Source organism: Neurospora crassa, linkage group II (assembly GCF_000182925.2).
Source record: "Neurospora crassa OR74A linkage group II, whole genome shotgun sequence".
NCBI lineage: Eukaryota > Fungi > Ascomycota > Sordariomycetes > Sordariales > Sordariaceae > Neurospora > Neurospora crassa.
The window spans coordinates 4,123,109-4,151,034 of record NC_026502.1 but is presented as its reverse complement, the minus strand read 5'-3'; the positions used below and the strand labels follow the sequence as shown (position 1 = coordinate 4,151,034).

At 46.8% G+C, this 27,926-nt stretch overlaps 4 protein-coding genes and 1 non-coding gene across 5 annotated transcripts; 3 read left to right on the top strand and 2 right to left on the bottom strand.

Moving 5' to 3' along the window:
• The first annotated feature begins 601 nt into the window (after positions 1 to 601).
• On the top strand, positions 602 to 4,023 carry Prm1 (Pheromone-regulated membrane protein 1-like). Its single transcript, XM_953201.2, has one exon. It carries the CDS (start codon positions 1,235 to 1,237, stop codon positions 3,527 to 3,529), a length of 2,295 nt encoding a protein of 764 aa, XP_958294.1. The 5' UTR covers positions 602 to 1,234; the 3' UTR covers positions 3,530 to 4,023.
• Positions 4,024 to 13,531: 9,508 nt separating this feature from the next.
• On the top strand, positions 13,532 to 15,804 carry NCU09336 (hypothetical protein). Its single transcript, XM_953200.2, has one exon. The coding sequence runs from the start codon at positions 14,029 to 14,031 to the stop codon at positions 15,439 to 15,441; it is 1,413 nt and encodes a 470-aa protein (XP_958293.1). The 5' UTR covers positions 13,532 to 14,028; the 3' UTR covers positions 15,442 to 15,804.
• A 1,947-nt stretch (positions 15,805 to 17,751) lies between these two features.
• Positions 17,752 to 18,747, top strand: NCU16591 (hypothetical protein). Its single transcript, XM_011395409.1, has one exon. It carries the CDS (start codon positions 17,930 to 17,932, stop codon positions 18,332 to 18,334), a length of 405 nt encoding a protein of 134 aa, XP_011393711.1. The 5' UTR covers positions 17,752 to 17,929; the 3' UTR covers positions 18,335 to 18,747.
• On the bottom strand, positions 17,780 to 21,619 carry NCU09335 (hypothetical protein). The gene is made up of 2 exons (XM_953199.2): positions 21,030 to 21,619; positions 17,780 to 20,972 (listed from the first exon to the last, which is right to left on the bottom strand). The coding sequence occupies exons 1-2, from the start codon at positions 21,342 to 21,344 to the stop codon at positions 18,891 to 18,893; spliced, it is 2,397 nt and encodes a 798-aa protein (XP_958292.1). The 5' UTR covers positions 21,345 to 21,619; the 3' UTR covers positions 17,780 to 18,890.
• A 4,529-nt stretch (positions 21,620 to 26,148) lies between these two features.
• On the bottom strand, positions 26,149 to 27,145 carry NCU14143. Its single transcript, XR_897841.1, has one exon. It is a non-coding gene; the product is annotated as a ncrg56 (non-coding RNA).
• Positions 27,146 to 27,926: the final 781 nt, after the last annotated feature.

The window sequence follows — 27,926 nt, the reverse complement described above, 5'->3', positions numbered from 1 at the left end:
GAGACAGCCCGCGGTTGAAACGCAGGAACGCCTTCCACTTTTGAGTGCCACCTTCTTTTTTTTTTCTTCCTCTTTTTCTTCCTCTTTTCCACATCCCGGCACTCATTGCATTTCAGCATCGGAACTAAACACCAGGATGAGCTGAGGCCAGATCTGGCGACCGGCCTCGATTGCAACCCAACATCTGCTCTGCCACAGACTCCAGATCAGAGAGGCTGATGGTGGTGAAGGACATCACGGTGACCCATTGTCAAAGGTGGAATACAGGACCGGCACACATCGTTCACCTTGCCGTGAGTATGATGATGAGCCCTCCCGAGTCCCATCAGGTGGCCTTGTCTCATGAACACACAGCATGGCCCGGCTGCAAGCGCGCCAGACATCAAGACGACAGGCTCACATTGATCCATCAACCCAGCCAGTTTTTGATGGGCTGCCTCTCCACCAAGGAAATCCGGGGTGTTCAAGGATCAATCCATGACAAAGAACGACTGGCTGCCAGAGTCCGGGCGCTTAGACAACCACCGCGGCTACGGGACGACTACCCCTTGATCAGCCTCCTCCCACTCCACTCACTGTTCACGCACACAGATTCAAACAAAGGCAATGTGCTTTCAAGAAACAATGGGCCTTCTTCCTATTCTGGGACCCGGTGCGCCTATTGTCATTTGCACATCACCTGCTATCCCATCTTTTGGTCCTTCATCCCAACTCCGGTCCCAGGTCTCAACTTATTCACTGATCCACCAGCCTCCGGGAGTCCGGGCCAGTCAAGTCACTAGCCTGCCTGGGTCCGTCTTATTCTCCCGTCCGTCGTCTTATTGACGCACTTTCTTTCTATTGTTCACTCACCTCCTCACCTGTTCGTTTCCCATTCTTCACCTATTCATATCTCCAGTATGCAGTCATAGTGGGCAAGCCTTTCTGATTTGGATACCCTCTTGTTTCCTTTGACTCACTTCTCTTGTTCCTTTCTCTTGCTCATTTGCATGTCCTTTTTTCCTTTTTCCCGGTCTTCGGCTCAGTAATTCTTTCTCGAGAGTGTTCATCCAGCTGGTCTAGACGAGTGAACAGCAGTTTTCTGTCTTTTTTTTTCTCCTAGCAGACATACACCACGCGCTCTCACGGCATTCGCTTGACTTTTCACTTTTCGACTTTTGCACGATTAGTAGACAACTACACGATATACTACACCATCTTGCTGGTTCAAGAATAAGAACGATATATCAAAATTATGGTTTACAACGAAAAGAATGGAGGTGGCATCCCTCCAGTCCCACTCTCTCTTAATACGGCAACCCCATGGCAGAATGTCAACCTCCACAATGACCAACAGACCGAGCCCCAGCTAAAATCGCACCCCGATACCGATCCCCGAATCACTCCCTATCTCGGCTTGCGAGCGAGGCTATCACAGCTATGGTTCAACCGGTGGACGATTCTGTTGATTTTGGTCCTGATCCGCGTCATCATCCTCACAGCAAACCTCAAGGAAAACCTCGGCGATGCCAAGGCCAAGGCCCTCTCAGCATGTACAAAGGTCGAAGACGTCGGTAGCGCCATGGCGTCCATGCCTTATTACATGTCCAAGGGCGTCAACGTCATGGCCGCCGGCAGCATGCAAAAGGCGGTGGAAGCAATGGCATCAGTCCTCAAGATGATCCTCACGGGCGTCCAGGCCATCATCATGTTTGTCATCAACATGTACATTGGCACCTTTGCCTGTCTGGTGGCAGCCTTCATCCACGGCGGTCTGCACGTGGCGACTGCGGTAGTCGAGGGCGCAACCAAGGTGATGAACGACGCCATTTCGTCCATCACCAAGGGTATCACGGACGACATGAAGAGCTTCCAGAGTGCCATCGACAAGGCAAGGGATTTCATCAACAGCGGCATCGGTCTCATCAGCAAGGACATCCAACTTCCAACTATCAACATTGACAGCCACATCAGGGACCTCCAGGGGATCAAGATCAATGCTAACGGCGTCGTCAATGGCCTGGATGTCCTCGACCAAAAGATCCCGACGTTTGACGAAGCCAAAAACCTGACCGAGTCAGCCCTCGCCATCCCCTTCAACCTCGTCAAGGGCAAGATCGATACCGCCTTTTCCGAGTTCACGATTGAGCCCACCATCTTCCCCACTGCGGAGAAGCAAGCCTTGTCCTTCTGCTCCAACAACTCCTTCCTCAACGACTTTTTCGAGTCCCTGATCACCCTCGTTTACAAGGCCAAGATTGCCTTTCTGGTCGTCATCATCATTCTCGCCCTGCTCGCCATTTTCGTCATGGGCTACATTGAATATCGCGGCTTCAAGCGCGAAAGAGAGCGGGCTGCCAGAATGGACGCCAACGCCTTCAACTCCCAGGACGCCATCTACATCGCCTCGCGCCGCTGGACTGCCGACGGCGGCATGAGACTCGCCAAATGGTGGACCAAGGATACAGACAGCAAGAACTATCTCTTGATCCGATGGGCCTTTGCGTATGCCACCTCCCTGCCTGCCCTCTTCGTGCTTTCCCTCGCCGTTGCCGGTATGTTGTCCTGCCTCTTCCAGTGGGTGCTCCTCCGGCAGATCGAGAAGAAAGCGCCCGAGCTTGCAGCGCAAGTGGGCGATTTCGCCGGTGACGTGGTCGGGACTCTGAAGCAAGTGAGCAACAACTGGGCCAACAGTTCCAATGCGGTCGTCGCCAATATGGAATCGGACATCAACAGCGATCTCTTTGGCTGGGTGCGCGAGGCCACAGAATCCGTCAACAACACCCTCACCGTCCTCGACGACCAGATTGACCACGCTCTGGTGGCCGTCTTCAACGGCACCGTCCTGCTCGACACAGCCCGCGACGTTGTCGGTTGCCTCATCGGCCGCAAGATCGACGCCGTCCAGGACGGCCTAACGTGGGTGCACGACCATGCCAAGGTCACCCTCCCGCGGTTCGACGACGACATCTTTTCCGCCGGCGCGGCGCAGAGCATGGGTAGTGACGGCGACCTCTCGAGCTTCTTGGCCAAGCCCGGCGCAGTGACAACCGACGAGATCAACGAGGCCGTAGGGAAAGTAATCAGGTCGCTGCGCAACGGTGTCATCCAAGAAGCTCTGATCACGCTCGGTCTGTTTTTAACATACGTCATCGTCGTCCTCATCGGCGTCATGGGCGCATTGATAGGATGGGCCACACCAGGCAAAACTCGCGGGGAGGGCGGACAGCAATTCGGTGGTCGCCCCCCTTCCTTCCATAACCATAATGGCTTCGACCCTGCGCTAGCGCCTAGTAATGCCATGGTCGGTAATCCTGCTAGTCCTCATTATCAGAATGAGAAGTTTGGAGGTGGAGGAGGCATGCACGACGTGGCGTCCCCTGCTTATGAGGAGGTGGTGTATGCCGGCCGCGTGCCTGTCGGAAATACGAGGGAGCTGATTACGAGGTATCCGAGCCATCAGAGGACGAGCAGTTATCCGACTGTGGAGAGCCCAGACCCGATGCCGCATGGGGATGAGAAGGTGCCGGGGTATTTTACGCCTATTTAGCCCGGGGTAAGAGGAGGAATTGAAGTGAACTGAACTGAACTAGCTGTGTCGGGCTGGTTGTGGAGTTTGTACGTGGGAAAGAAGCTTTCCTTTGTTTCGCACGTGGTTGAGCAAATCGCAATGCATTTTCGGCTTGGCTTGGAGTTTTGAGGACAAGGGTCTTGGGTATGTTTAACAAGGGATGGGAAGATTTGCATGCTGCGGGGGTTTTTCTTTTCAAGTCAATCATTTACTGCGGACCATTTCGTACCAAAAAAAAGTCTGGAATTCTGGATATTTGCTGAAAGGAAGGACGAAGGGAAGGAGGTAGAGCAAACAAAGTCCCATCTGGTTAATGGCAAGCAAGCAAGCAAAGTTGGATAGGACCTTACTTATGGATTTCATGGACTTGATGTTGAATAGGCATGGGTTTGTCGACGGGATGAGATGATTGTTATTACTGTAGAATAATGACGGCCGCTAGGCCATGAATCCGAACTTGAACCTGAACCTGAATTGCCTCATGTACTTGTGATCGAAGTAGGGAATCCATGTGAAGCTGATGCGCAACGCCGTCCAGTTATCCAAGGTTCGTTCACGTCCATCATTGACGATCGTTTCCCCCGGATTTATCAAAGTCAAAGATATCTAGATAGCCCGAGCAGCACCTAACACCCGGCTACACCCGCTTCCCGTATCGGTGCCTACCGGTGCCGAGAGGCCGATCACCGACGGACGAAGTGAAGAAACTTGGACCTGAACAGCGACGGAGATCATCGACGACGGAAGGACCCGAACAGCCCACGTGCCGGGACAAGGAAGGACCCGGGACTATGAGCATCCACATACATCGATGCTTCAGTTATTTTGCCGCAAAGGTTTGTAGGTAAGGTACCTATTATCTTTCTTTGCACCCTACCTACCATTTTCCCTTCGTACCATTTTCCCTTTGTACCTTTCCCTTCGTACCATTTTCTCTTCGTACCTGCTGCGCCCGTACCTGCAAACATGCAAACATGCAAACAACATACCTACCTACATACGAACATGAACCCTCACTATGCGAACGGAGAACACACAAAGTCCACGTCGTCACCAAACACCTTTTATGTAGAATACCTACAAAACCTCCCGTCGTTTACATGTACCCCCACACTTGCTGCACGGTGGGATAAAGAGAGAGAGAGAGACGGGACCTATCGTAGAAGGCCTTTACCATACATACCTCTACATAGGTAGGTAGGTAGGTAGTAAGCTTGAGTTGCTTGCTAGCAGCGCGTATAATATATATAAAATATATATAAAAAGCAGCCAAATGATTTGTCCTGATGTTGGTTTTGAAAACTTTGTATTAATCTATGGTTGGGATAAAACGTTGAGGATGATGATGATGATGATGATGATGATGATGGATGGGGTTGTACAGCAAGCAGCCACTGGATAGGTAGGTAGGTAGGTATGTATGTACGGACAGGACAGGACAGGTATGTACGAGGTACGAGGAGGACGGGGGGGGTGTACAAGACGGAGTTTCGACTGTACAGAAAATTACTTGGAACGGTTGATGGAATACCTAGGTTGGGATGTGGGTTTTCTTTTTGTACACTACCCGTGCCTCGCCCCCACTTTTTTGGGTCTCGCCAGACTCGCACCAACTAAAGTTGGTACTCACGGTCGCAACGGCCACACCACCGCAACGGCCAAATCTAATAATTTCAAGTACTCTACAACCCTCTCTTTCTCTATATCAATAATAACACAACACAACGCCGTATCGCATTATAACAATCGTTAAATCAATATAGAAATACGTCTATAACGAACGTTCGATTTTTATCGCTTAAATCTAGGGGTCCCCGTCACCCAATTGTATAAAACATTCGACGTACCCCGCAAGCGCCTTCGCAACCACATTAAGGGTATCCCTTCCAAGCAGGACACACTACACCCTACTAAACTTACAAGGCTTAAAGAAGAAGTTCTATATAATTATATTAATTGCCTCAATAAAATTAATTTTATAATATAACCAAAGTATATTAAAAACGCCGCTAATGTAATACTTTAAAATTATACCTTAAAGTTAGAACTAACCGACTCCGATAGCCTACTTCGAATTAATTAAAATTAAGTATTTAAATTTATTAAGTACTACGAATATTTTAAAGTTAATAATAGGGAAATTCCTGGATTTCCATATCTTTCGTATATATAGTTTAGACTAGCTGTGGCAGCCCAGACTAGCTGGGCTGCTGGAGGCTTCCTTGCCGTACCGTGCCCAGTCTAGGCATCCAGACTACAGTGCTCGGGCCACCCCGTGGCCCGTACTCAGGCTCAACCTCAACTGTACAACATATTTACTACATATAGACGGCTAGCTAGAAGCCTCCCTCTTTCTTACAACATCTTCCTTTCTTTATTTTATTTATTATTATAAATAAAGGTTACCCCCCGTATTAAATAGTAACTATAATTCTAAGGTAGTAACTATCGCGAATAATATACTCCTCGTACCCCCATTCTAATAAACTTACTAACCTTATTATTATAATATTACTAATCTAATTAAACAATCTTCTATCGCAGATAGTAACGTCGATCCTACAGTCACTACTATACCCCTCTATTAAACTCGCTTCAATTATTTAAATCGCTAGGATTATTTAGATTGCGAGTACGCTAGTCCGATTAAATAACCTCCTATTTAAATAGAATATTAGTCCTATAATTACTAAGCGGTCCTCTTTATTAAATATACTACGCGCTACCGACTTCAATTCTCTTCTACTTTAATTTATTATAAAATAGCGAAATCGATTTCTAATTAAATTACTATTAATAATAATAACGACCTTATTTACCTTTATTTATTATAATAATAATAAAGCTAACAATAATTAAATTATTACCCTTATTAAAATTCTCCTTGGCGATTACTTTTATTTATTGTAATAATAGTATCGTAGACCGTAAACTTTCTTCTCCTTTCTCCGCTAAAGTAATTATTTAAATACGTTTTTCCCTATTAAAGTAATTATTTAAACGTACTTCTCCCCGACCGACCGCGAACTAAACTCTCCTTAAAATAATAAGTTTCTCGACTGTTCTCTTGCGAATTAAATTCTCTATTATATATTATAACTCTTTTTAATTTACTCTTATTACAATAATAATACGGGCGTCGTAGTAAATCCTAAGATTTATATTATTAAGCGCTTCCTTTTAAGAATTAAGTAGACTTGCTACTTTCGAGCCTACTATTCGAGAGCCTACTAAATTAATTACCCCTTAAAGAATTTAAATTTATAATTTTTATTATTATAATTAATAATACCCTAACCGACTAAGACTATTCTAACCTATTAGAGCTCTCGAACCTACTAATCTACTAATTATACTTCGCTTTTTTAATAACTATAAATATAAAAGCGCTTACTTTTTATACCTTAAGTACTACTAATCTATATAACTTATATTCCCTATTAAAAACTCGGTCTTTCTCGGAGTATAGAATTAGCAACTTTACTATTATAAATTCTATATTTATAACAAAATTATTACTCTCTCTTTCTTATATATAAATAGCCATTATTATAAATTTTAATAATACTAATATTATTAATTAATATAATTATTACTCCCTTCGCTAACCTTCTTATTAATTCCTTTACTAACTTTAATAACCGTATTAATTCCCTTATTAATTCCCTTAATAGCTCTTTATAATTAATACCAACTAATTAAAACTCCTATTTATACCCCTTTTTTTATTTCTTTCTATTTATCTATAAAATTAGTATTCTTTATAGTAATAGTACTTTTAAATACCTCTCTCTCTCGAATACTAACGAATACTAATTATCTTCTTAAATATTAGAAATTGTTAATTACCTTCTCGAATATTACTATTAATTACCTTCTCGAATACTAATTACCCTCTCGAGTACTACTACTAATCACCTTCTTAAATATTAATTACCTTTTTAAATATTAGAAACTACTAATTACTTTCTTAAGTACTAGAGACTACTAATTACCTTCTCGAATACTATTACTAATTACCTTCTTAAATACCGGTTACCCTTTTAAATTTTAACCCTCTATTCTACTAGCCAATTAATTAATTAACTATCCCTAACCGTTATTTAACTTACTAAAATTCATTAGAATTTAACTATACCTACCTACTAAATTAAAATATATCCCAGCGCTACCCGAATAAATAAATAAATTAGAAGAGACTTAGAGATTATCGGAGGAGACCTAGAACTTGTTGGAGAAGACCTAGACATTTAGGTCCATCGAAGACAATAGTTTCTTTCTCGTATAAACCGGCATTTAATAAGGAAATTCCTAAATTTCCATATCTTTCGTATATATAGCTTAAACTAACTATAGTAGCCCAAATTAGCTAGGCTGCTAGAGGCTTCCTTATTATACTATACCTAGTTTAAGTATTTAAATTATAATATTCGGGCTACCCTATAGCCCGTGCTTAGGCTCAACCTCAATTGCATAGTATATCTATTACGTGTAGACGGCTGGCTGGAAGCCTCCCTCTTTCTTACAATATCTTCCTTTCTTTATTTTATTTACTATTGTAAATGAAGGTTACCCCCCGTATTAGTTAAATAAAAGAAGATAGATAGTATAAGGAAAGATAATAAAAATATAAATAAGGTAAATTAATCTAGTCTAGTATATAAATATTATTTATAAATATATCTACTAACAATTAATATAATTTTAATAGTTAAATATTAATATACTTCGATAAGCTCTAGTAAGTTATTTAAACAAAGGTGTTTATACTATTAAATATATAAAATATAAACGAAATAAGTTTCCGTATTAGTATAAGTAAAAATTAAATTGTAATTACTAAACGGAAGCGAATATACTACTTTGTTATCCTTAAAAACTATAAATCCGCTACGTATATTAAAGCTATCTCCGCTACTAACGAATACTACCTAGCCTTTATTATCCTTACCAGTTAGCTTTATATAATTAATTAATACCGGGTTAACGAATTAGACCCTTATACAATCATCGCCATTACTTCTACCGGGTATTTAAATAACTAATTATCTTTTAAGTAATTGAAGCACTAGGATGAATATTCTAGGAAGTTTTAATAGGGTAAGAAGCGGTTACTAATACTTAATAGCTACAGATTATACTATACTAAGTAAGTCGGTTACTATAGTAATAACAACTATAGCTAATAGTAATTTAGGGAGTTTATATAGTACTATAATAACTATAGTATTATAATATTTAACTTACCTCCCTACTTTACCTATCTACTTCAACCTCTAAATATAATAGTCTTTTAACCTCTTAAGCACTACCATTCTAAAGCACTCAATATTATAGTTCATAATAGCTATACCGAAATAACAAAGCTAGACTTCTTATTAGTTATTAATAATATAAGAAAGAAGGCATTCAAATCTTCAACTATACAATCATTATTTAAAAAGACTAGTATATACCTATTTAACCCCTAAGTAAGTAAAAGACCAAATTTCTAGCATTTCTAGTATAATAGTAATAGGGAAATTCCTAGATTTCCATATCTTTCATATATATAACTTAGACTAGCTGTAGCAGCCCAAATTAACTAGGCTGCTAGAGGCTTCCTTGCCGTACTATGCCCAATTTAGGCATCCAGACTGCAGTGCTCGGGCTACCCCGTAGCCCGTACTCAAACTCAACCTTAATTATACAATATATCTACTACATACAGACGGCTAGCTAGAAGCCTCCCTCTTTCTTATAATATCTTCCTTTCTTTATTTTATTTACTATTGTAAATAAAGGTTACCCCTTATATTAAATAGTAACTACAATTCTAAGGCAATAATTATCGCAAATAATATACTCCTTACACCCCCATTCTAACAAACTTACTAACCTCGTTATTATAATATTATTAGTCCGATTAAACGATCTTCTATTGCGGATAGTAATATCGATCCTACAATTACTACTATACTCCTTTATTAAACTCGCTTTAATTATTTAAATTACTAAAATTATTTAAATTGCAAATATACTAATCCAATTAAACGACCTCCTATTTAAGTAGAACGTTAGTCCTATAATTACTAAATAATCCTCTTTATTAAATATACTACGTACTACTAACTTCGACTCTCCTTTATTTTAGTTCGTTGCGAAATAATAAAGTCGATTTCTAATTAAATTATTATTAATAATAATAATAACCTTATTTACCTTTATTCGTTATAATAATAATAAGGCCAATAATAATCAAATTATTACCCTTATTAAAATTCTCCCTAGCGATTATTTTTATTTATTGTAATAATAATATTATAGATTATAAATTCTCCTCTCCTCTCTCCGCTAAAATAATTATTCAAATACGCTTCTCTCCGCTAAAATAGTTACTTAAACGTACTTCTCCCCAACTAACCGCGAATTAAATTCTCCCTAAAATAATAAGCTTTTCGACCGTTCTCTCGTAAATTAAACTCCCTACTATATATTATAATTCTTTTTAATTTACCTTTATTATAATAATAATATAAGTATCGCGGTAAATCCTAAGATCTATACTATTAAACGCTTTCTTTTAAAAACTAAATAAATTTACTACTCTCGAGCCTACTATTTGAGAGCTTATTAAATTAATTACTCCTTAAAGAATTTAAATTTATAGTCTTTATTATTATAATTAATAATACCCCAACCGACTAAAATTACTCTAACCTACCAAAATTCTCGAACTTACTAATCTACTAATTATACCTCGCTTCCTCGATAATTATAAATATAAAGGCGCTTACTTCTTATACCCCGAATACTACCGATTTATATAATTTATATTCCCTATTAGAAATTCAATCTTTTTTAGGGTACGGAATTAACAACCTTACTATTATAGATTCTATACTTACAATAAGGTCGTTACTCTCTCTTTCTCGTATATAGGTAACTATTACTATAAATTTTAATAATACTAGTATTACTAATCAATATAGTTATTACCCCCTTTACTAACCTTCTTATTAACTCCCTTACTAGCTTTAATAACTATATTAATTCCCTTATTAATTCCCTTAATAATTTTTTATAATTAATATTAATTAATTAAAACTCCCGTTTATACCCCTTTTTTTATTTCTTTCTATTTATCTATAGAATTAACGTTCTTTATAGTAATAGTACTTTTAAGTACTTCTCTCTCTCGAATATTAATAAATACTAATTACCCTCTCGAATATTAGAAATTACCAATTACCTTCTCGAATACTACTACTAATCACCCTCTTAAGTATTAATTACCCTCTCGAATACTACTACTAATTATTTTCTCGAATACTAATTACCCTCTTAAATATTAAAGATTACTAATTACCTTCTCAAATACTAGAAACTACCAATTACCTTCTCGAATACTACTACTAATTACCTTCTCGAATGCCAATTACCCTCTTAAACTTTAACCCTCTATTCTACTAGCTAATTAATTAATTAACTATCCCTAGCCGCTATTTAGCTTACCGGAATTCATTGGAGCTTAGCTGTACCTACCTGCCAAACTAAGATATATCCCGGCGCCGCCCAAATAAATAGATAGATCGGAGGAGACCTAGAAATTATCGGAGGAGACCTAGAACTTATCGGAGAAGACCTAGACATTTAAGTCCATTAAGGACGATAGTTTCTTTCTCGTATAAACTAGCATTTAATAGGGAAATTCCTAAATTTCTATATCTTTTATATATATAGCTTAGACTAGCTGTAGCAACCTAAACTAGTTGGGCTGCTGGAGGCTTCCTTACTGTACCGTACCCAGTCTAGGTATTTAGACTGTAGTATTCGGGCTACCCCGTGGCCCGTGCTCAGGCTCAACCTTAATTATATAGTATATTTACTATGTGCAGACGGCTAGCTGGAAGCCTCCCTCTTTCTTATAACATCTTCCTTTCTTTATTTTATTTACTATCGTAAATAAAAGTTACCCCCCGTATTAAATAGTTAATAATCTATATAATAATAGGTTGTATTCGGACCGCTATAAGACCGACTAGTACGCCGTACTCCCACCCCGCCTCCCCAAATATTAACAACTTCGATACCCTTCCAAACTCTACGTATTCTACGGTAAATTAAGAAGGCTACTAATACTATATATAATACTATTAATTCAAAAGATAATAATAAATTATCGCTATCGTTAAAAAGAATAGTATTGAACTTCGTAAAAGGAGGCAAGCTAGCTATAACCGAATTAATATAAATTAAATGTAATTTAAGTAGAATCCAATACGCCGAAAGTATAAAGCGACGATGTAAGGCATAGAAGAATCGATCTATATAAGCTAGGGGGATTCTAAAGGTTTCTAACGGCCGGGCTATGGTACTTAAGCGGGCCGAGGATAATATTCGTACTACCTATAAGAAGGTCGATAAAGCGAACCAATAGACTCGAAATAAGGCCAAAAAGAACAGTTTTAAAGCGGTAAAGCTAGTTAGAAAGTAGCGCCGTAAGAAGAAGCTTCAGCCATTTAAAGTACTCCAGCCTGGGCACAGAACCCATGGGATTCAGCCGTGTTGATTCAATATACCCTCAATTTTACATATACGTAGCCGTTGCGGTGGTGTGGCCGTTGCGACCGTGAGCACCAACTTTAGTTGGTGCGAGTCTGGCGAGACCCAAAAAAGTGGGGGCGAGGCACGGGTACTGGGTCTGGCATTCACATGCTATACTGGTATTAAGTGGATATCCGATGGCTCGGAAATGGATTCCAGGAACCAAGTACGTGTAGGCTGTTTGGAAATGTTCTCTGTCTCTGTTCCAGGTCTCGGATTCCAGATTCCAGATTCTAGTCTAGAGGTCTAGAGGTCTAGAGGTCCAGAGGTCCGGAATTGGTTGTTTTAGGTGTGATTGCTATGATCTGATTGGCACATATGATGTTAGGCAGTTGTGTCTTGGGCTTGACTTGTTCCAAGTGTCGCGTTGAACAGCAGCTTTTGGGAAATAATACCTAGGCTGGAAGATTTCTGAGCCAGATTCAGTTCAGTTTTCAGGTTCTTGGACAAGTTCTTCTTTTTACTGCACACGGAAAAGTGGTACGGAAACTGGCTTGGGCTGTCGGCCACTTGGGGATCAGCCTGGAAGTCTTGGCCAATATCGATGTTTCGCGCGCGCGCCCTCCGTGGATGTTTCATGTTTCATGTTTATCAGGGCGGCATTGGTTCCCCCCGCGAATCGCTTCCGTGGGGAATCTATATCTGTGAACTGTTAGCGTGGTACCGCCACCTAACAATAGGTTAGTGAGGGAATCAGAGGTGAGCAAAGCAGTCATCTTTTATACGGAAAAACGAAGTTATTATCACCTTCCAATTCACCACGTTAGGTAATCTCTAGTGCAAACAAATGCCGGCAGATGTGTACCTGCTGTAGCGTCCATGTGTCGAAGCATGTCGAAGCGTCGCGTTAGTGGCCGATGGATGTAGCGTTAGTGTACCTGAACCGGAGGCGCTGTCCGGCTCCGGCCCTGCGCTGCCCTGCGCTGCCCTGCCACTAACTGCCCCTGGCATGCATTGGTTTTTGCTGACGCGGCGCGTGGTTAGGGCAGGTGGTAGCGTGGGCAGCCCGCGTGGAAAGGGCGGGGTTAGCGGGGTACTCCCTGCACTCATCTTTTCTTTTCCTGTTCCTGTTCCTGTTCCTGTTCCTGTTCCTGTTCCTGTTCCTGTTCCTGTTCCTGGCGCCGATGAGAAGTTCGAGACTGGTCGGTCTCTGCCGAGTGATGAAAAAGTTCAGTTGTTCGCTAGATAACTTCCGGACGAAACGTTACTTTTTTTTTTTTTCCTTTCCCGATTTTACCCTTCTTCGTATCATACCACTATCTACCGATTGGATCATTAACAGAGGCATGATGGCCAGAAACGAATCGATGGGTCGATAGAAGGGCGGGGTTCATTCCAGAAATGGATGGATGGGTGAGCAAGAAGGTCACATTCCTCATCACTCTCCTCCCAATTGCCGTGACTGGACTGGCCGCACTCGATACCTATGGTAGTGACTGAATGGCTTGTCTTGTGAAACCATTCCATTCGCACCTTTCTGCTGCTTGCTGCTGAATGTGAGCCTGGTCTCGTCTGTGAAAGGTTTGTGACGGGACACGGGCAGTGACAGGCACACACACATACACACACACACGGGAGGCTTGGTCTCGATGCCGCTTCCGTCTTCCCTTCTTTCTCCCCCCCGTTTCTCCCTTTGCACGCTTTTCTTTTTCCCTTTCCGCAAGTATCGCTGTTGAAGCCAGGATACGACTACGGCTCGACCACGAGACGTTATGGGATTCGGATTCGAATTCGACCCTTAGCACGACGCTTCCGAGTTGTCATTCAATCATTTGGGTTAGCGGGAAACCACCATCAGAAACATCACTATCCAGGAACTGCCTAGTCGCCGACGGCGCCATCACCATTGCGTCATTCTTATTTTTACACATCATTTCTTCAAGCTAACGACGATGGCTTCGCACGACTCTGAAAGGGATAACCCCATCCCACTCCCTTCACCACTCCAATCCCATCCGCCAGACTTCCCGACCGACTCCCACGCCGACACCGACCCAGCTCCTGTTTCTCCCATATCCTCCATATTCCAAATGTCTACAGTCCCGACGTGGCCGGGGTTCGGAGCAGGCCTTAGGATGGTCAGCCCCAGTCCCCCGCCCACGGCCGTCGGCCCACGACCACTCCTACCGCTTCCATTTCTCGATACATCTCCAGAGGTAGCTAGACAGGAGCCCGCATATGTCACGAGGACCCGCCTCCGCGTCGAGCGCCGCATCCGCTACCTCCCCGAATGGGAAACGCCCCGAAACCCGCCCAAGCGCAGCATGCTGCAGCAGACGCGCAACCTGCTGTCGTCCATGCCCTTCTTCGAATCGAGAAAGCAACCGAGCTTTGTCAAGAAGCAGCATAAGCCGCGCTCAATGTCAATTCCTTCACTCTTCAGTTTGATGGACCCGCCGGTTGCGGAAGAGAAGGATGAAGCGATGCCTCCCAACGACCAGCATGGGGCGAATAATGCAGGCTGGAGAAAGAGTTTGGGATTTGGCTATGGGAAGAATAGCTCTGCGGGCTTGGATCTGGAACGACATGGTGAGGGCGGGATAGTGCCGACGCATACGGTTACGACGCTGGGCAGCATTCCGAATCCGCCGCCACCGCCGAGACTCACAGAGAAGGAGAGGATGAGGAGTTGGGTCAATCGGAGGTTGTTGCCGCCTGAGAAGCAGTACCCTTTTGGTCTAAACAGGCGGCGGTTCTGTCTTTTCGTTCTTCTGCCACTTCTGTTGCTCCTGCTGCTCGGATTGACACTTGGCCTTGGATTGGGACTCGGACTCAAGCACAATGACGACGACAGCGACCTCCCAATCCTCCCTCCCCTTGGTGAAGACCCCCCGATGGCGATTCATCAAGCCACCTTCAATCATTATTTCCCCTCCAACGGCACCGGCGCTTGCGGCTACAACATCACCAATGACGAGGTCGTCGTCGCCATCTCGTACAAAATCTGGGACGAAGCTGCCAAACAGGCGACTGACCTCCTTCCGCAAGAACTACAGGACAGTTCTCTAAACTCAGATCCAAACACGAACCCGCTTTGTGGAAAGGTGATCTGGCTAGGACGAAACGACGACTTTGAGAATAGGGATCACTGGATTCAGGCGAGGGTAGCCGACAGATGCGCGCCAGAGAGATGTCCGGATGGGGAGGATCTAGACTTGACTGAAGGAGCATTCCAGGCTGTGTACAAGTTGGGTCTGGGAAGCGCAAATTCGGACCAAGACCCGAATTCGGATGCAGGAGAAGAGCAGGATGGAGGAAAGGAAGGGTGGTGGGTTTGGGATGCTGAAGCAGATGTACGCAAGTGAGATTTGGGTTTACGAGACATGATAATGGGATATGAATTATGTGATATAGTTATGGGATATGGCGCATGGCATTGGCTTGGGGGTGGTTATCGAATATGAATTTCAGCATGGGTTACAGCACATCATGTTACGAACTGGCGCTGGGCTGGTTAGGGCATCTGGTATTGAAACAGGCGAACATGACGGGGTATGACGATTACAAACGATAATGGGTTTCTTTTGTCTTGATATACTTGTACAGATAGACATGGCGGCGTCCTTCAAAGGGGAAAGCGGCGGCATTTGTGTGGAGATCTTGCAAAAGGTTAGGGCATGTATGGGATGGAGCGGTCTCATTAGGTACATCGATGGTCTTCTGATTTTATTTGACAAAGCGCTGTGACATATTCGGCATATCTGAGGTGAGCTGCGAAAGGAACGACCATGAGGTAAGGGACACTTGCAACGAGAATGAACATCGTTGCCTCCAACTCTTGCTGACTTCAACACAGCCCAGTGAACAAGTTACATACAGAGGGATCTCAATCCCGTAGGCAGCACGTAAATGAGCCAACCACCAAGTTTCCCGCATTGGATCCTCTGTTTTTCTAAAACGCCAGGTTGCTTCTCTCCTCACATCTTGTGTGGGTTCGTAAAGCTTGCAGCATTTTTTTTTTTCGTTTCCGTTTCTTGAAAAGAGGCAACGGACCCATCGTTTTCCAAACTTTCCCTAGGTACCTACCTAATTTTCGAAACGAAGGAACGCTGTGCCACTCACTACCTCCTACACCCGATCACAATCCTATGTAGGTAGGTAGGTCTCTCAAGGTCCCGTGACAAAACTGACCCGTACCTACCTAGTTACCCGCACTCCCATTGAACTTTTTCAAATCCTAACTTAACTAGGTAGGTAGTCTAGAATAGTCCCCCGAGGTACGATTATTCTTGCGTGTATTTATATAGGTAGTGGTTTTGCGTTTCAATGCGGGCGGTCGGTGGTGTAGTGTAGTTTTGTTGACCTTACTTGACCCTTTATTGAAACCTTCCATACCTTGGTCGTCACCATGAGTACCTAAATACCTCTTACGATGTCTACGATGTCTACGATGTCTACGATGTTTGCTTACGATCGATGTTAGTTACCTACCTACCTAGTTATAGTAGGTTGGTTGGTTGGGTTAGTTTTCCATATAATTCCACCACAAGAGTCATCGATCGATCGATAAGTAGCTCTCTCCAATCTTGCTGCTCCTGCCTCCTGCCTCCTACCTCAACCTAGAGCAGAGGTACCTACCTACCTACCTACCCTCAGTCCCCCCAGTCGAGCCTGTCTGTTTGTGTGTCCTTAAAGTAACACGGCATATACGAAACTATCTACCTAGTGTATACCGACGTCTAGGTAGGTACCTTACCTTACCTTACCTTACCTTACCTTACCTACCTACGGTACCTAACTAACTAATTCCTTCGTTCTCTGATTCACTACCTACTTATGGTACATCTATTGCATTCATCGTCACCAACTCATCTTGGTAAGGTAGTGAGCGAGTGGGCAGCTAGCTAGCTAGCTACCTCTAACCTAACTGTCTGACGCTTTTCTCCACTGGACGGACATGGCCATTGTTGGTGTTGTTGTTCACCTACCAGCTAGCTGTCTATCTATCTATCTGCCTGTCTGGCGGCCGTCTGGTCTCCTTCTTTCATTCATTCTCGTCATCATCATCCAGTCGTTACCATACTCGGCGAACTGCTGCCTGCCAGCTCTATAAATAAACCGGTCAACACCTGTGCGCTTGTTGTTCTTCCTCTTTTTTTCTTCTTTTTTTTTCATTTGGCGCCATGTACCCGCTCTTCTGCTTGTTGATTATTCATGGCTGGAAAAAAAAAAAAAAAAAAGGAAGAGGCTGGTTGCACGGAAGGTACGACGACGGACGGGTAGGGGCTTGATGCTGATGCATTGTTCTTTTCGTTCACAGCGTCCAGTGAGTGATCAATGATCACATGCCAAAGTTTCGTTCCGTCCGTCCGTCATTCTTTACACTCTTTTTTTTCGTCATTCATCCACTTGGAAAACTCTGGTCTAGGATCGTTGAATTCAGATCCTACATATGTCCTGTAACATACTCCATGCGAGCCGACGAGTGCTGGCTGATGTAAGTAGTGTAAGCTCACTCACCACAGTGTCTATTACGCTCGACTACCTACCGTATTCCCTCCACACTCCCAAAACGGCGTGCTTGCTACATACCGATTTGCTGCGCCCTTGACTAAGTAGATAAATAGATGTGTGAAAGATAGATCGATCACAACCCAATAGATAAGAATTTTTTAATGTAATATGATATGATACGATATGATATCCGGTATCTGGTATTTGGTATTTGATATCTGATAAGGCAGACTGGCATGTGGCCCTGCCACACACACACACTCTCTCTCTGTCTGCTGCTCTTTTCCCCAATTGCTCTCTTTTTGTCAAATTGCCCTTATCCAAAGAGATACCCATGTAATGTATATCTGCCGCCGGCTCAAATCCATAAACACCAAGAACGACGAAAAAAAGGACCTGGGAAATCGCTGTGTACAGAAACCAGGATTTGTTGACAACACATCAACAAGTAACAAACGAACACAAGGGGGTAATCGTATCGTAGAAAAACCACGTAAAGCCAAATGTCCGTGCGTGGAACATGCAAGACAGCCTACCCAAAAAAAAAAACAAAAAGCCCCCCAAAGAAAAACACACACAGAACCTAACGGTCCCTTATCCGAAACACCACTTGCGGAACGCCGCCGCTACCCGCTAACCGTTCGCCGTCGGGCTGAATCTCCTGTACTACCCAAACAACCTGTACACGCAATGCCTCTTGACGCTTATGCTTGCTTGCTTGTGTCGTGTCGTACCGAAAGCTGAAACAGTGATGTAAGAACGCTGAAGTAGAAAAACCACAATAGGTGACAAGAAAACAAAAGGATTCTCCAAAGATGGGTGCTAACGCCGGACCCTAGTGACACCCAAAGGACGAGACGGGGCAATATGGAGTGCCCTGGTCGTCATGATGTCAACTCGCGGCATGTCGGGTGAGCTTCTGGCTGAAGGCCTTGTTTCGGCCGACGGGGGCTGTGCTGCTCAAAGCGCCATGGACATTCTGAATTCGAGGTCGTGCGACAGTTGATCCATGTGTGCGACGATCAGGGTCTGCGTCAAGGTTCGAGGATCCCGAGCGAAGCGAGACACCTGCGGAACCATTGCGGAACGTATCCACCACGCCCCTGTGCCCTACCAGAGGACCAAGACCAGACAGAGTGAAATCGGGGAAATATAAAGCCGGCATAGGAAGCAGAAGAATCGAAGGCGTAATGCGGCTCAAGAAAACGCTGTCATGAAGAGACGAGGAAGAAAGATTTCATGTGAAAAAGCCGGACGTCGAAGGCAAGAATCCAGATAGACGACCATTAGCAAGTCGGCGTCACTGTGCGCCAGCCGTAAACATCAGATCGAAGGACATATCCGGCACATCGTTCTGCGAGGCTTGCATGGCCGGTGCCATGAGAAATTGGTGTTCCGCTGATAAGCCGACTTGGGTAATCGTGGTAGTCGACGAGACAGGGGATGTGTAATTGTGATTGTCGGTGCTCGTCATGGCGGGTGGCATGGCATGTTGTTGTTGTTGTTGTTGTTGTTGCGGCGCATCCGGAGCCGTGCCAAAATCGAATCCCGAAGCGATGGGCATGGAGTGGATTGGCTGGTGCACATATAGGCCAGCGTCCATGAGGAGACCTGAACTTGGTAGGCCCAGTTCTCCGTTCACGTTGGGGAAAGCTGTGGCGTTCAACGCGTCGAAATCCTGGAAGCTTCCACCTACGCCGGCAAAGGCAGCTACATCAAAGACACCTGTCCTGGGCGCGAGCCCGAACCCGGCCTGAACGTATTGAGCGTCGAAGAGTCCATTCTCCGTGTCTTCAGGGTCAACCCCGCCGTCGGAATCAGCACCGTCTTGGTTGAAGGCGCCCTCTTGGTCCATGGGAACCAGCTTCTCCACCATCCAGTGTTTGAGCTCGGACATAGGAGGCCAGTCGCCGCCACCTTTTCCACCACGCTTCTCCTCTTCAGCTTTACTGGCCTGGCCAGCGCCACTCTTGGCACCTTTGGAGTTGGCACCCTTGCGCGACTGCTTGACCTTGAAGTGCGTTCGGCGCAAATGAGCAGCAGCGTTGTAGTACGCTCCGTATTGCTTTCCCTGCGAGCATTGCTTGCAATCCGCAAGAGGCTTGACGGCCTTTTCCGAATGGGGAATGCCGTCGAGAGCTGGATCACGGCAGACCCACTTCTTGACCAACATGTTATGTTTCGCTTCGGTGTGTCGACGCAACTCGTGCTCGCCCCTGAAGCCTTCTGGGTTCTCGTTGCACTGAAGGCACTTAACCTTGGGGTGCTTGGGTCGCTCGTACTTGGTCTTGGTGATGACGGCCTTTCCGTCCTTGCCAGCCACACCAGCCGGTTCCGAAGATTCCATTTTGGTAGCGTCTGTGGCAGGTTTGGGCTGGAGATGTCGGGACTTGGAGGCGTTGACGTTTTGACGGACGAGAGCCTCCTTGGCACGATGCTTCAACGACTGGGACTGGTTTGACTTTTCGCTATCCTTGGATTCCGATCTCTCCATGGACAGGTGCTGATCCAGTTCTTGTTCGATGTCGTCTTCAGCCGGAGATTCAGAGGTTGATTGCAGTACCAAGTTCCCCATCTGGTATTGGTTGCTCAAGGAAAGTGTGTTTGCGGGTGCCGACGCAGAGTAAAGGTGGCTATCGAACGAGACTGGAAGCCCATTGGTGTCGGCATCCAGGAAATCAGGATCGGACGCTGACCGTTTTCCCAACAGCGAGGTCGTGAAGGGCTGCGGTTGACTATAGCTTTCCCGGCGGTTTCGTGGACTCGGTTGCTGAGACTCTATGCGAACCATTTCGGCAAAGTGATTGGGCATATTGTCGTTTAGATTGCTGTTGGACCTTGTCATCGGGACGGTTTCGAGAGTAGGTGCCGATGTTAAGGAGCCGCACACTGACGGGTTCCCAGAGTCGCCAGGATATTGGAAGTGGCCGATATGGCTGGCTGTAGGGATACCAATGGGCTGCGTATGTAGAGGCGATGTCATGGCCATTTCCTCCTGGTCCCACATGGAGATAAAATCAGCTGGATTCATCTCCATGCCAGTCTCTGCTAGTGACCCCATCGGCAACGGCCGTTGAGGAAGCTGGGCATGGAAGCTGGGATTCCCGTAAAGAAAGGCAGTAGCCGTAGGCCGCTGCAACTGGTTGAGGTTGAAGGCGGTTTCCAGTATCGTGGAACTGGGGTGGGTAGCTGGCAGGCTGTTCCGCGCAGGCCGGGGATACGGCGGGGTAACCGGGCCGGATCCAGCAAATGGGTTGTGCGGCCTGTACGCGGGCTGGGCCGATGCGCTTGAGCGGGATCTCGCCATTCTCACTGTGGTGGCAGCAGTGGCCGGCGTGGTGGGATGAGTGGTCTTTGAGCGCTTCATAGGGCGACTTTGCTCCTATACAAACAATGAGTGAGACTGAGCGTTTGATCACAGCCAGCGGGTTTTCCTTACCAGTGGCGGTTGCGGTGCATGGTTGCCGTTGAAGCTCAAAGTCGGGACCATGCCGACACCTCCCACACTGCGGGGTATTGTGTTGCTTCGTGAGCGTACATTGCTGGCTGCTGGTGAACCCGAGGAAGAGACTCGATAATTCCCCGGTACAGTGTCGAAATCTGAGAAGGATGGCGTGGGCACTGAAGATCGAGCTTTGAGCTGATTCTCAATGGCGCGAGCCTGGATCTCGGCAGCGCGAGCTTGCTCTTGACTCTGGTGTAATAGGGCCTCTAACTGATGGGTCTCGAGGCCGTCAAGGGTTGGTTGGCTCATGATGAGCTGGATAGAGGACGTAGTCGTCCGGTACGGCAAGCACAGGTGTCGAGAAGGGACGATCTGGAGTGGTTCTCGTCGGGAGCACAGATAGCCTCAATCTTGGCAGAGACGATCGTGAGCGTAAAGTCTGCTTGGTCGGATGGAGTTGAAGAGAGCTGGTGTCCGATGAGGCGGGTGAAGCTGTGCTGCTAAGGCGTGCTAGGGCGCGTGATGGATAGGAAGATCTCTCTTGTTGAGGTGACGGTCGAACAAATTAGAGAATTGGCAAAGTGGGTGGTGTTTCAGAGGGGAAAAGGACTGGCACACAGACGGCGAGCAACGATATTTATCCAGTCAGTCCCACGAGGCTTGTTGATGTGCACGCCGTTGTACGGCTCGAGGATTGGAGGAGGTGGGCTTTTTGGGGACCAGGACAAGGTATGTAGCCAGATGCATGTTACCACCTTGCATGTACCGTTGTACCTACATACATAGTACATTGCAGCGTAGTGTAGTGTAGTGTAGTGTAGTCTAGTGTAGTGTAGTGTAGTGTAGTGTATATTATTTTAGGCCTCGTCGATATGCGGGTGCCAGTCCTTGTTCCAGTCTCAGGTGGGCAGAGCGCCAAGAGGGTGGGATGAGATACTTTACTTTTCTTGGGGGGGGGGGAGAATACCTACATACCCTACACTTGGTAGTGTAGTACCCACACCGACGGCCTGCTCTCTGCGCTAAGTGGTGACGATTTGGCCCGAGGATCAACGGTATCCTGGGACAGGGGGGGTTCCTGTCTCTAAACGTTTTGTGGAAGATTGGCGCAATGATACTCCTTGCCTGCCCGCGTGTGTAGTGTAGTGTATGTACTAGACTAGTACTGCATACTTGGTATGCTCGCAAGCTGCAAGTTCGCACGAGGACCGACGGGACTGACATGACGCCGTCTTCCGGGACGCTAGAGTAGTAGCGATATCAATCGGCCGCGGTCTACCTGGGCGTGTCGAATTTGAGGTTGCCTGGCAGCGGGGAAGACTTTCTTTCTTTTTGCAGTGACCATGACGAATCTGAGCCGGCTGCTGTGATACGCTGTGAATTTATGTACGCTAAAGAGGTGGTCAGAGAGAGAGACGGAGAGAGAAAGAGATCTTGTCCCCGATTTGCGGATACGCTTGCTTGGTGGTGGGATTGGTAGGCATGGAGACATGGTGGGCCGGCTGGCTGGCTTGGGCAGTCCCTTGAAAATGACCCAACGTGATCTGCCAACGAGTCTCAACGTCTATACGGCAGCCGAACAACAGCCGAATGCAAGCAGGCATCGTCAGGACGGTTGACGGCCGCAAAAAGGTGCAAATACTTGGCGGTGTTGCATGTGCCCTGCCGCAGCGAACAAAACCCTGGTGTAGCACTTGCAGCAGCAGCAGCAGCACCCCAGGTTCGGCCAGCAAGCAGGGGGACATTGGCGGCGGATACTGTAATGACTCTATCGTCATACCTGGTCTAGTGTAGTGTAGTGTAGTGTAGTGTAGTGTACCTATATCGACTGGAAGCATGCCGTAGTGGTTTGGCCTCGCTCCATATCGGTCGGTTGCCAGATGTCGACATGCCCATCGAGGAATGAGTTCGGATTTGCTGCCGTAGCCTCCTCGTGGCACTACCACACCATAGGCAGCGCAAATGATTGCTAACCTTGGGTCGTTGGCGCAAGATGCATTCTGAGATTAGCAGCAATAGGACACACAGTCGAACGGGATTACATGTGCCGGTTGGTGAGTTTCGAAGATCAGCGGCTCCATTCGTTGGGTGGAATACCAATCCGGAATGACTGTATGGTACGTACTAGTAAGGTGTAAATGCCCCACGTCCAAGTAGGGAGTCGTCGTCGTCGCGGAGAGCCGTGGGAGGAATACATATGTACTGTACCTACCTATCCCAATCCATCCAACTACACTAGTCCAAGGGGAAAAGTAAGACAGACATCAAGGCGAGAGTATACTCGAGATTGTCCGGGTGCATGATTCGACAATTCCCGAGCCATTGTAGACTCTACACGAGGAGCCGAGCCTCGAGACGGGAGTAGCTGCAGTAGTCTAGTTTGATGCCGGTTTGGTGCTTCCAGTTGGATGCTTGATAATGATGGAGTGGTGGGTGGGCGGCCTTGTACCTAACGGCCCAGTCAGGTTGGCCATAATTTGGGTTTGGCCATGGATATTCTCCAGCATCGGATACCACCATCATCACCACCACCATTGGGCCACGCCAGGCATAAAGGGCTTGTTCATTGCTTTTTGCTTGGTATGCGTATGGTTTGGTGTGTGGTTTTGTACCTGTGTGTGGTTGTGTACCTGTGTGTGTGTGTGTGTGTGTGGTAATGCGTCGGTGTGACACTGACAAAGCATCTGGAAGACTGGAAAAAGAAAAAGAAAAAGAGCGAGTTGTTGTTTTCCACAGCCAGCACCAGGGCAGTGTTGTGTGAGAGTGTATGATAGAGGTTGGTAGTACCTACCTAAGCGGGCTGTGCTGGAAGGGTACCTAGGAAAGTAACAAAAGCCAGCTGGAGGTTGTCATTGGCTGTGGCCCCGTGCCAACCCAACCCAATCATGACGGGCAATGTGCTGCGCTGGCTAGCGTCGTCGTCGTTGCGGAAGATGTGGAATGGAACTTTTGTGAAGACGGACGGCGTCGTGGGCGTGAAGAGGGACGGACGGCAACAAGGCAATGCGATGCGTCGGTCGGCTTGGAGCGCTGCGCTGCCCTGCGGGCAGTGAGGTGGTCACTCTACCACTTACCACCCATGCTGAGCCGCTTCCTCCTCCTTGCATGCATTGACGGGCACTGCAATTGAGTGTGTGCAGGTGGAAAAGTCCGGGGAGAGAGACAGTGTGGGTGGGTAGGTGGGTGGTGCCCTGTGGTGGCTTGCTGCCAGTTCTGCTTCCGTCGGGTCTCATCGCCTGGCAGTTGTAAACGAGGGACAAAGAGGGTGTTGTACAGCTGGCGGCGGTTCAGTTGCTGTGTGCTGAGGTGTGTGGGGGAACCTAACTCCCATGAAGAGAGGAGAACTCTGAAACCTCGAGATGGTGACTGACTCCTTCCAGGTCCCCGGCCCTCCGTCCATACCGGTACATTCCATGGATGTTAATCTCACTCACTCTCCCAGTCCCAGAGGCTCCTGCATCTTCTGTCTTGATTTCCACTTCGTGCTGGCAGAACACCTTCCCTCTTTCCGAGGTGTCGCATCAGATGATCCCATCGTGACTGACTCTCGTACTGTATGTATGTAGTTCCTTCCCCAACTTTGGTGTTGCATAGGTAGGCACCCAGACAAAGTGAAAAGTGGTCTGTGCTCCAGAGATAAGCCGCTGCCACCTCATCAGATTCAAGCTGTGATGGAGGGGCACAGGGCAGCTGAGACGGAAGGGTCCGTGTTCCGCTCACTGCAATCACCGGGCGTCCATCAGCGTCAGAGGGGGGTAGCGAGCCGTCATCAACTGTCCGCCAGCCGGTGTGTGTGACCCTGACTGCCCGCCCGGACAAGCCAAATGAGGGGAAATTGTTAGTGTAATCAACTTTTACCTTTCGGCGTCGTCGCCGGCTGCCACTTGACCTCTTTCATCCTCACCTTGCCTTTTCCAGCACCCAGCTCACCGCACCTGGCCTCTAATGGAAATCCTCTAATCTCGTCAGCATGTCCACGCCCGCCATGGCTTTCTTCTTCCCAATCGCGTCGAGAATGCCATGGCTATTTTCAGTTTGGCATCCGTCTCCTTTCAGATCTCTCTGCTCTAGACCGACAGTCAATAAACCAGGGACTGTTGACCGGCTCGTGCCACGGCTGCTTCCCCGAGTAGGGGACTATCCGGAAAGTCAAGGGAGCTGTCTGGGGTATTCAGTTGTTGTCCGGGGACAATAGGGAGCACAACTTCTGTATCTCCGGCTCTCCATGATGTGTGGACATTCGGTCAACACCAAAATGAAAAAGGACGCTTTGGAACCCCGGCAATATGATGACCAAGAAAGTCCAATCACGGCTCCAAATTCCTGGATCGGTTGGATCTCTGGATCTTCCCTCAATTCCCTGCCTGCCGGCTTAAAGTTGTTTAAGGTTGCACTGTCAAAGAGCCTGCCCTGGACTAGACGACACCACCGGAACGGTCACGCCCATCCACTTTGCCAGTTGTCAGACCTCCTCTACAGCTTCACCGTGGATGAGGAGGGGGCATTGGTTGTTCGTTCGGCATGGAAGCATCAATATCAACACCACTCCAGTTGGCAGTGATGCATTCAGTCACAAGAAGGGGGCGCTGGAAAAGGTGTAAGCCTCCGGGGAACCGCCTCCCCTCGCTCCCTACGCAGTACATCGGTTTCAATCCGTTGCTGCTGCTGCTGCTGCTGCAAGACCAACAAGGCCACGACAGTTGGTCAACTGCCTCCTGTGGTCATCAACTATTTGCTGGTCAACAACATCAAGAAGAGAGCATCTCAGCATCACGAGAGTGAGTGAGTGAGCAGTGGTGTGGTGTGTCATTGCTGCTTACACTGTACAAGGGTGTCTGTCTCCCCTGGCTGCCTTGGTGCCAGCGAATCCCACTGGGCTTGGAGCCCCATCACACTGCGCTTGATTGGGCCTGAATCCGCCCAAAAGTGAGGCGGACCCCTTCCACTGGACGACATCATCTTGCCAGCACCGTCATTTCCCAGACGGCGTGGGTCTCGGCTCTCTGAGGATTGATTGATTGATTGATTGATGGTCACTTCTCCTCTCTCTCTCTCTCTACACTATCTCACATGTTGTTTCAAGCAATGTTCCTGTCAATCTTGCAACGCCCTTACAGCTGTCATCATCTCCTTTTTGGACATATTCTCGGGTAATTCAAGATGCCTGGATTTCTGCTGACAAAGAAATCCCTATCTTCGACACAACCTTGACAAGTCAATATCCACGCACGCACCAGCTGCTCGGTCTTGTTGTCTCTTGGTTATTTTGGTTCCGCCGCGGTATCCTCGGAAAGACCTAAGAAAGCTTGGGCTTCAAGCTGCCCACCCTCTCACCCCGTATTTGATATTGTACGTATGTACTTCTGATGTCGACATTCAACGACAACGAACGACGATTTACACGTCAAGTGGCCTGTGCGTCATTCAGTAATGAATCAGGCCAGTCTAGTTCCGTCCGCTGTCGTCACCTCCCCTGCAGGACACATCTCGAGACAGACTGCCATCCGATGGCCATGCTCGCATTCGGATAGCCTCAATCTCAACCCACGTCTTCCCCAGGCAGGCATGTTATGCTGTGCTTCTGTCATCTGCCCGGCATGACACTACCCCCTGATTACTTGCATCAAATGGTCCAGCTTCCCCGTTGACCATGTTCGGACCCTAGAATAGGCGCCAGGCACGCCAGTGGTGCTGGTCAGAATCTCAGATGCCAGATGGCCTCCTCCACTGCTCTGCCTTGGCTCCTACCTTCTCGAACCACTTTCGCCTCTTTCCCCTTGTTTTGGGCTCTGTCGAGCTGCAAGAAGTAGTCCAAGAGAAACTGGGGAGGGAGGGCCATTGGAGCCCATTGATGGAACATTCTTCGGAAACTTCCACGACTCCGTATCTTGGGTCGAATTGGACTGTTTGGGCAATGGCTCGTTCAGACTTCGCAAGCTTTGCCTCCGTCATGAGGATCATACGAGGCATTGAGGCTATGAGGTTGGTGTTGTATATGGACAAAGATGCCTGGTTCAGGACAGAGGAAGCATACGTCTATGTACCGAAATGTTCACGGAGGATGCGAATTGTCTTGACCCATTGGCAGGATATCGACACTTTGTCACCACGTCTCCCTCGCTTTTCTCATGCTGCCATTTCGGTTCTGTCAGAAATGCTGTGTCTGTCTATGCTCACCAGAGGCACTCCCCTTTTCCCAGGCAAACGAAACAGACAAACAGCGGATGTCGTCCAAAAAGGCCAAGAATACTCCGGTCCCTCGGATTCCGGGCTCCACTGCAACTCCCAGGCTCCACCCGACGGCGAGGGGTTCGGGGACTAATCAGAGCAAAATGGGACCCATCAGGCCCCGTAAATCCCGGTCCCGTTCGTTACACTCTCTTCCGGCACAACTATTCAGCGTGGTACCGCCACTTTAAGCAACCATGTTATTTTGTATGGAAAAAAAAAAAAAAATTATCGCCACTTTGCATTTCGAAACGCTAACCTTTGGAATGCCGGTAAAGGCGTTATAAATCCGACTTCGCCTGTGCTTGCTTTCCGTGCTAACGTTGCCGGCTTACCGCTATGACCAATCTCGTCAACCCGGCCCCGCAGCTCAGACCGACCCCGTCCCGTCTTGGTCCCGTCTTGGCATATGGGGACCATACGGGAGGGATCTCCGTGGTGACACCCGCGCGACCGGGGGACCAGGGGGGAGGGGGAGTGAGTGAGAGAGCTGAAAAGCGAAACGAAACACATCAACCCTCCCCTCCCCTCCCCACATGCTAATCAAAGGAGTCAAATTAACTACAGTGTACTAACACTTCCTGGTTGTCTAAGCTAAAGATGGAGCAAAAACTCCTGAAGTCGACATTTCCCCCGGAGACTTTTTGAGACGCTTGGCGGTTG

What these genes read in the sequence shown, in the direction of transcription:
- NCU09336 (XM_953200.2), top strand. Translation starts at nt 14,029, where the DNA reads ATGGCTTCGCACGACTCTGAAAGGGATAACCCCATCCCACTCCCTTCA.
- NCU16591 (XM_011395409.1), top strand. Translation starts at nt 17,930, where the DNA reads ATGTATATCTGCCGCCGGCTCAAATCCATAAACACCAAGAACGACGAA.
- Prm1 (XM_953201.2), top strand. Translation starts at nt 1,235, where the DNA reads ATGGTTTACAACGAAAAGAATGGAGGTGGCATCCCTCCAGTCCCACTC.
- NCU09335 (XM_953199.2), bottom strand. Translation starts at nt 21,344, where the DNA reads ATGAGCCAACCAACCCTTGACGGCCTCGAGACCCATCAGTTAGAGGCC. An exon ending in ATGCACCGCAACCGCCACTG is followed by an intron (nt 20,973 to 21,029) that starts GTAAGGAAAACC and finishes TTGTTTGTATAG; the next exon opens with GAGCAAAGTCGCCCTATGAA.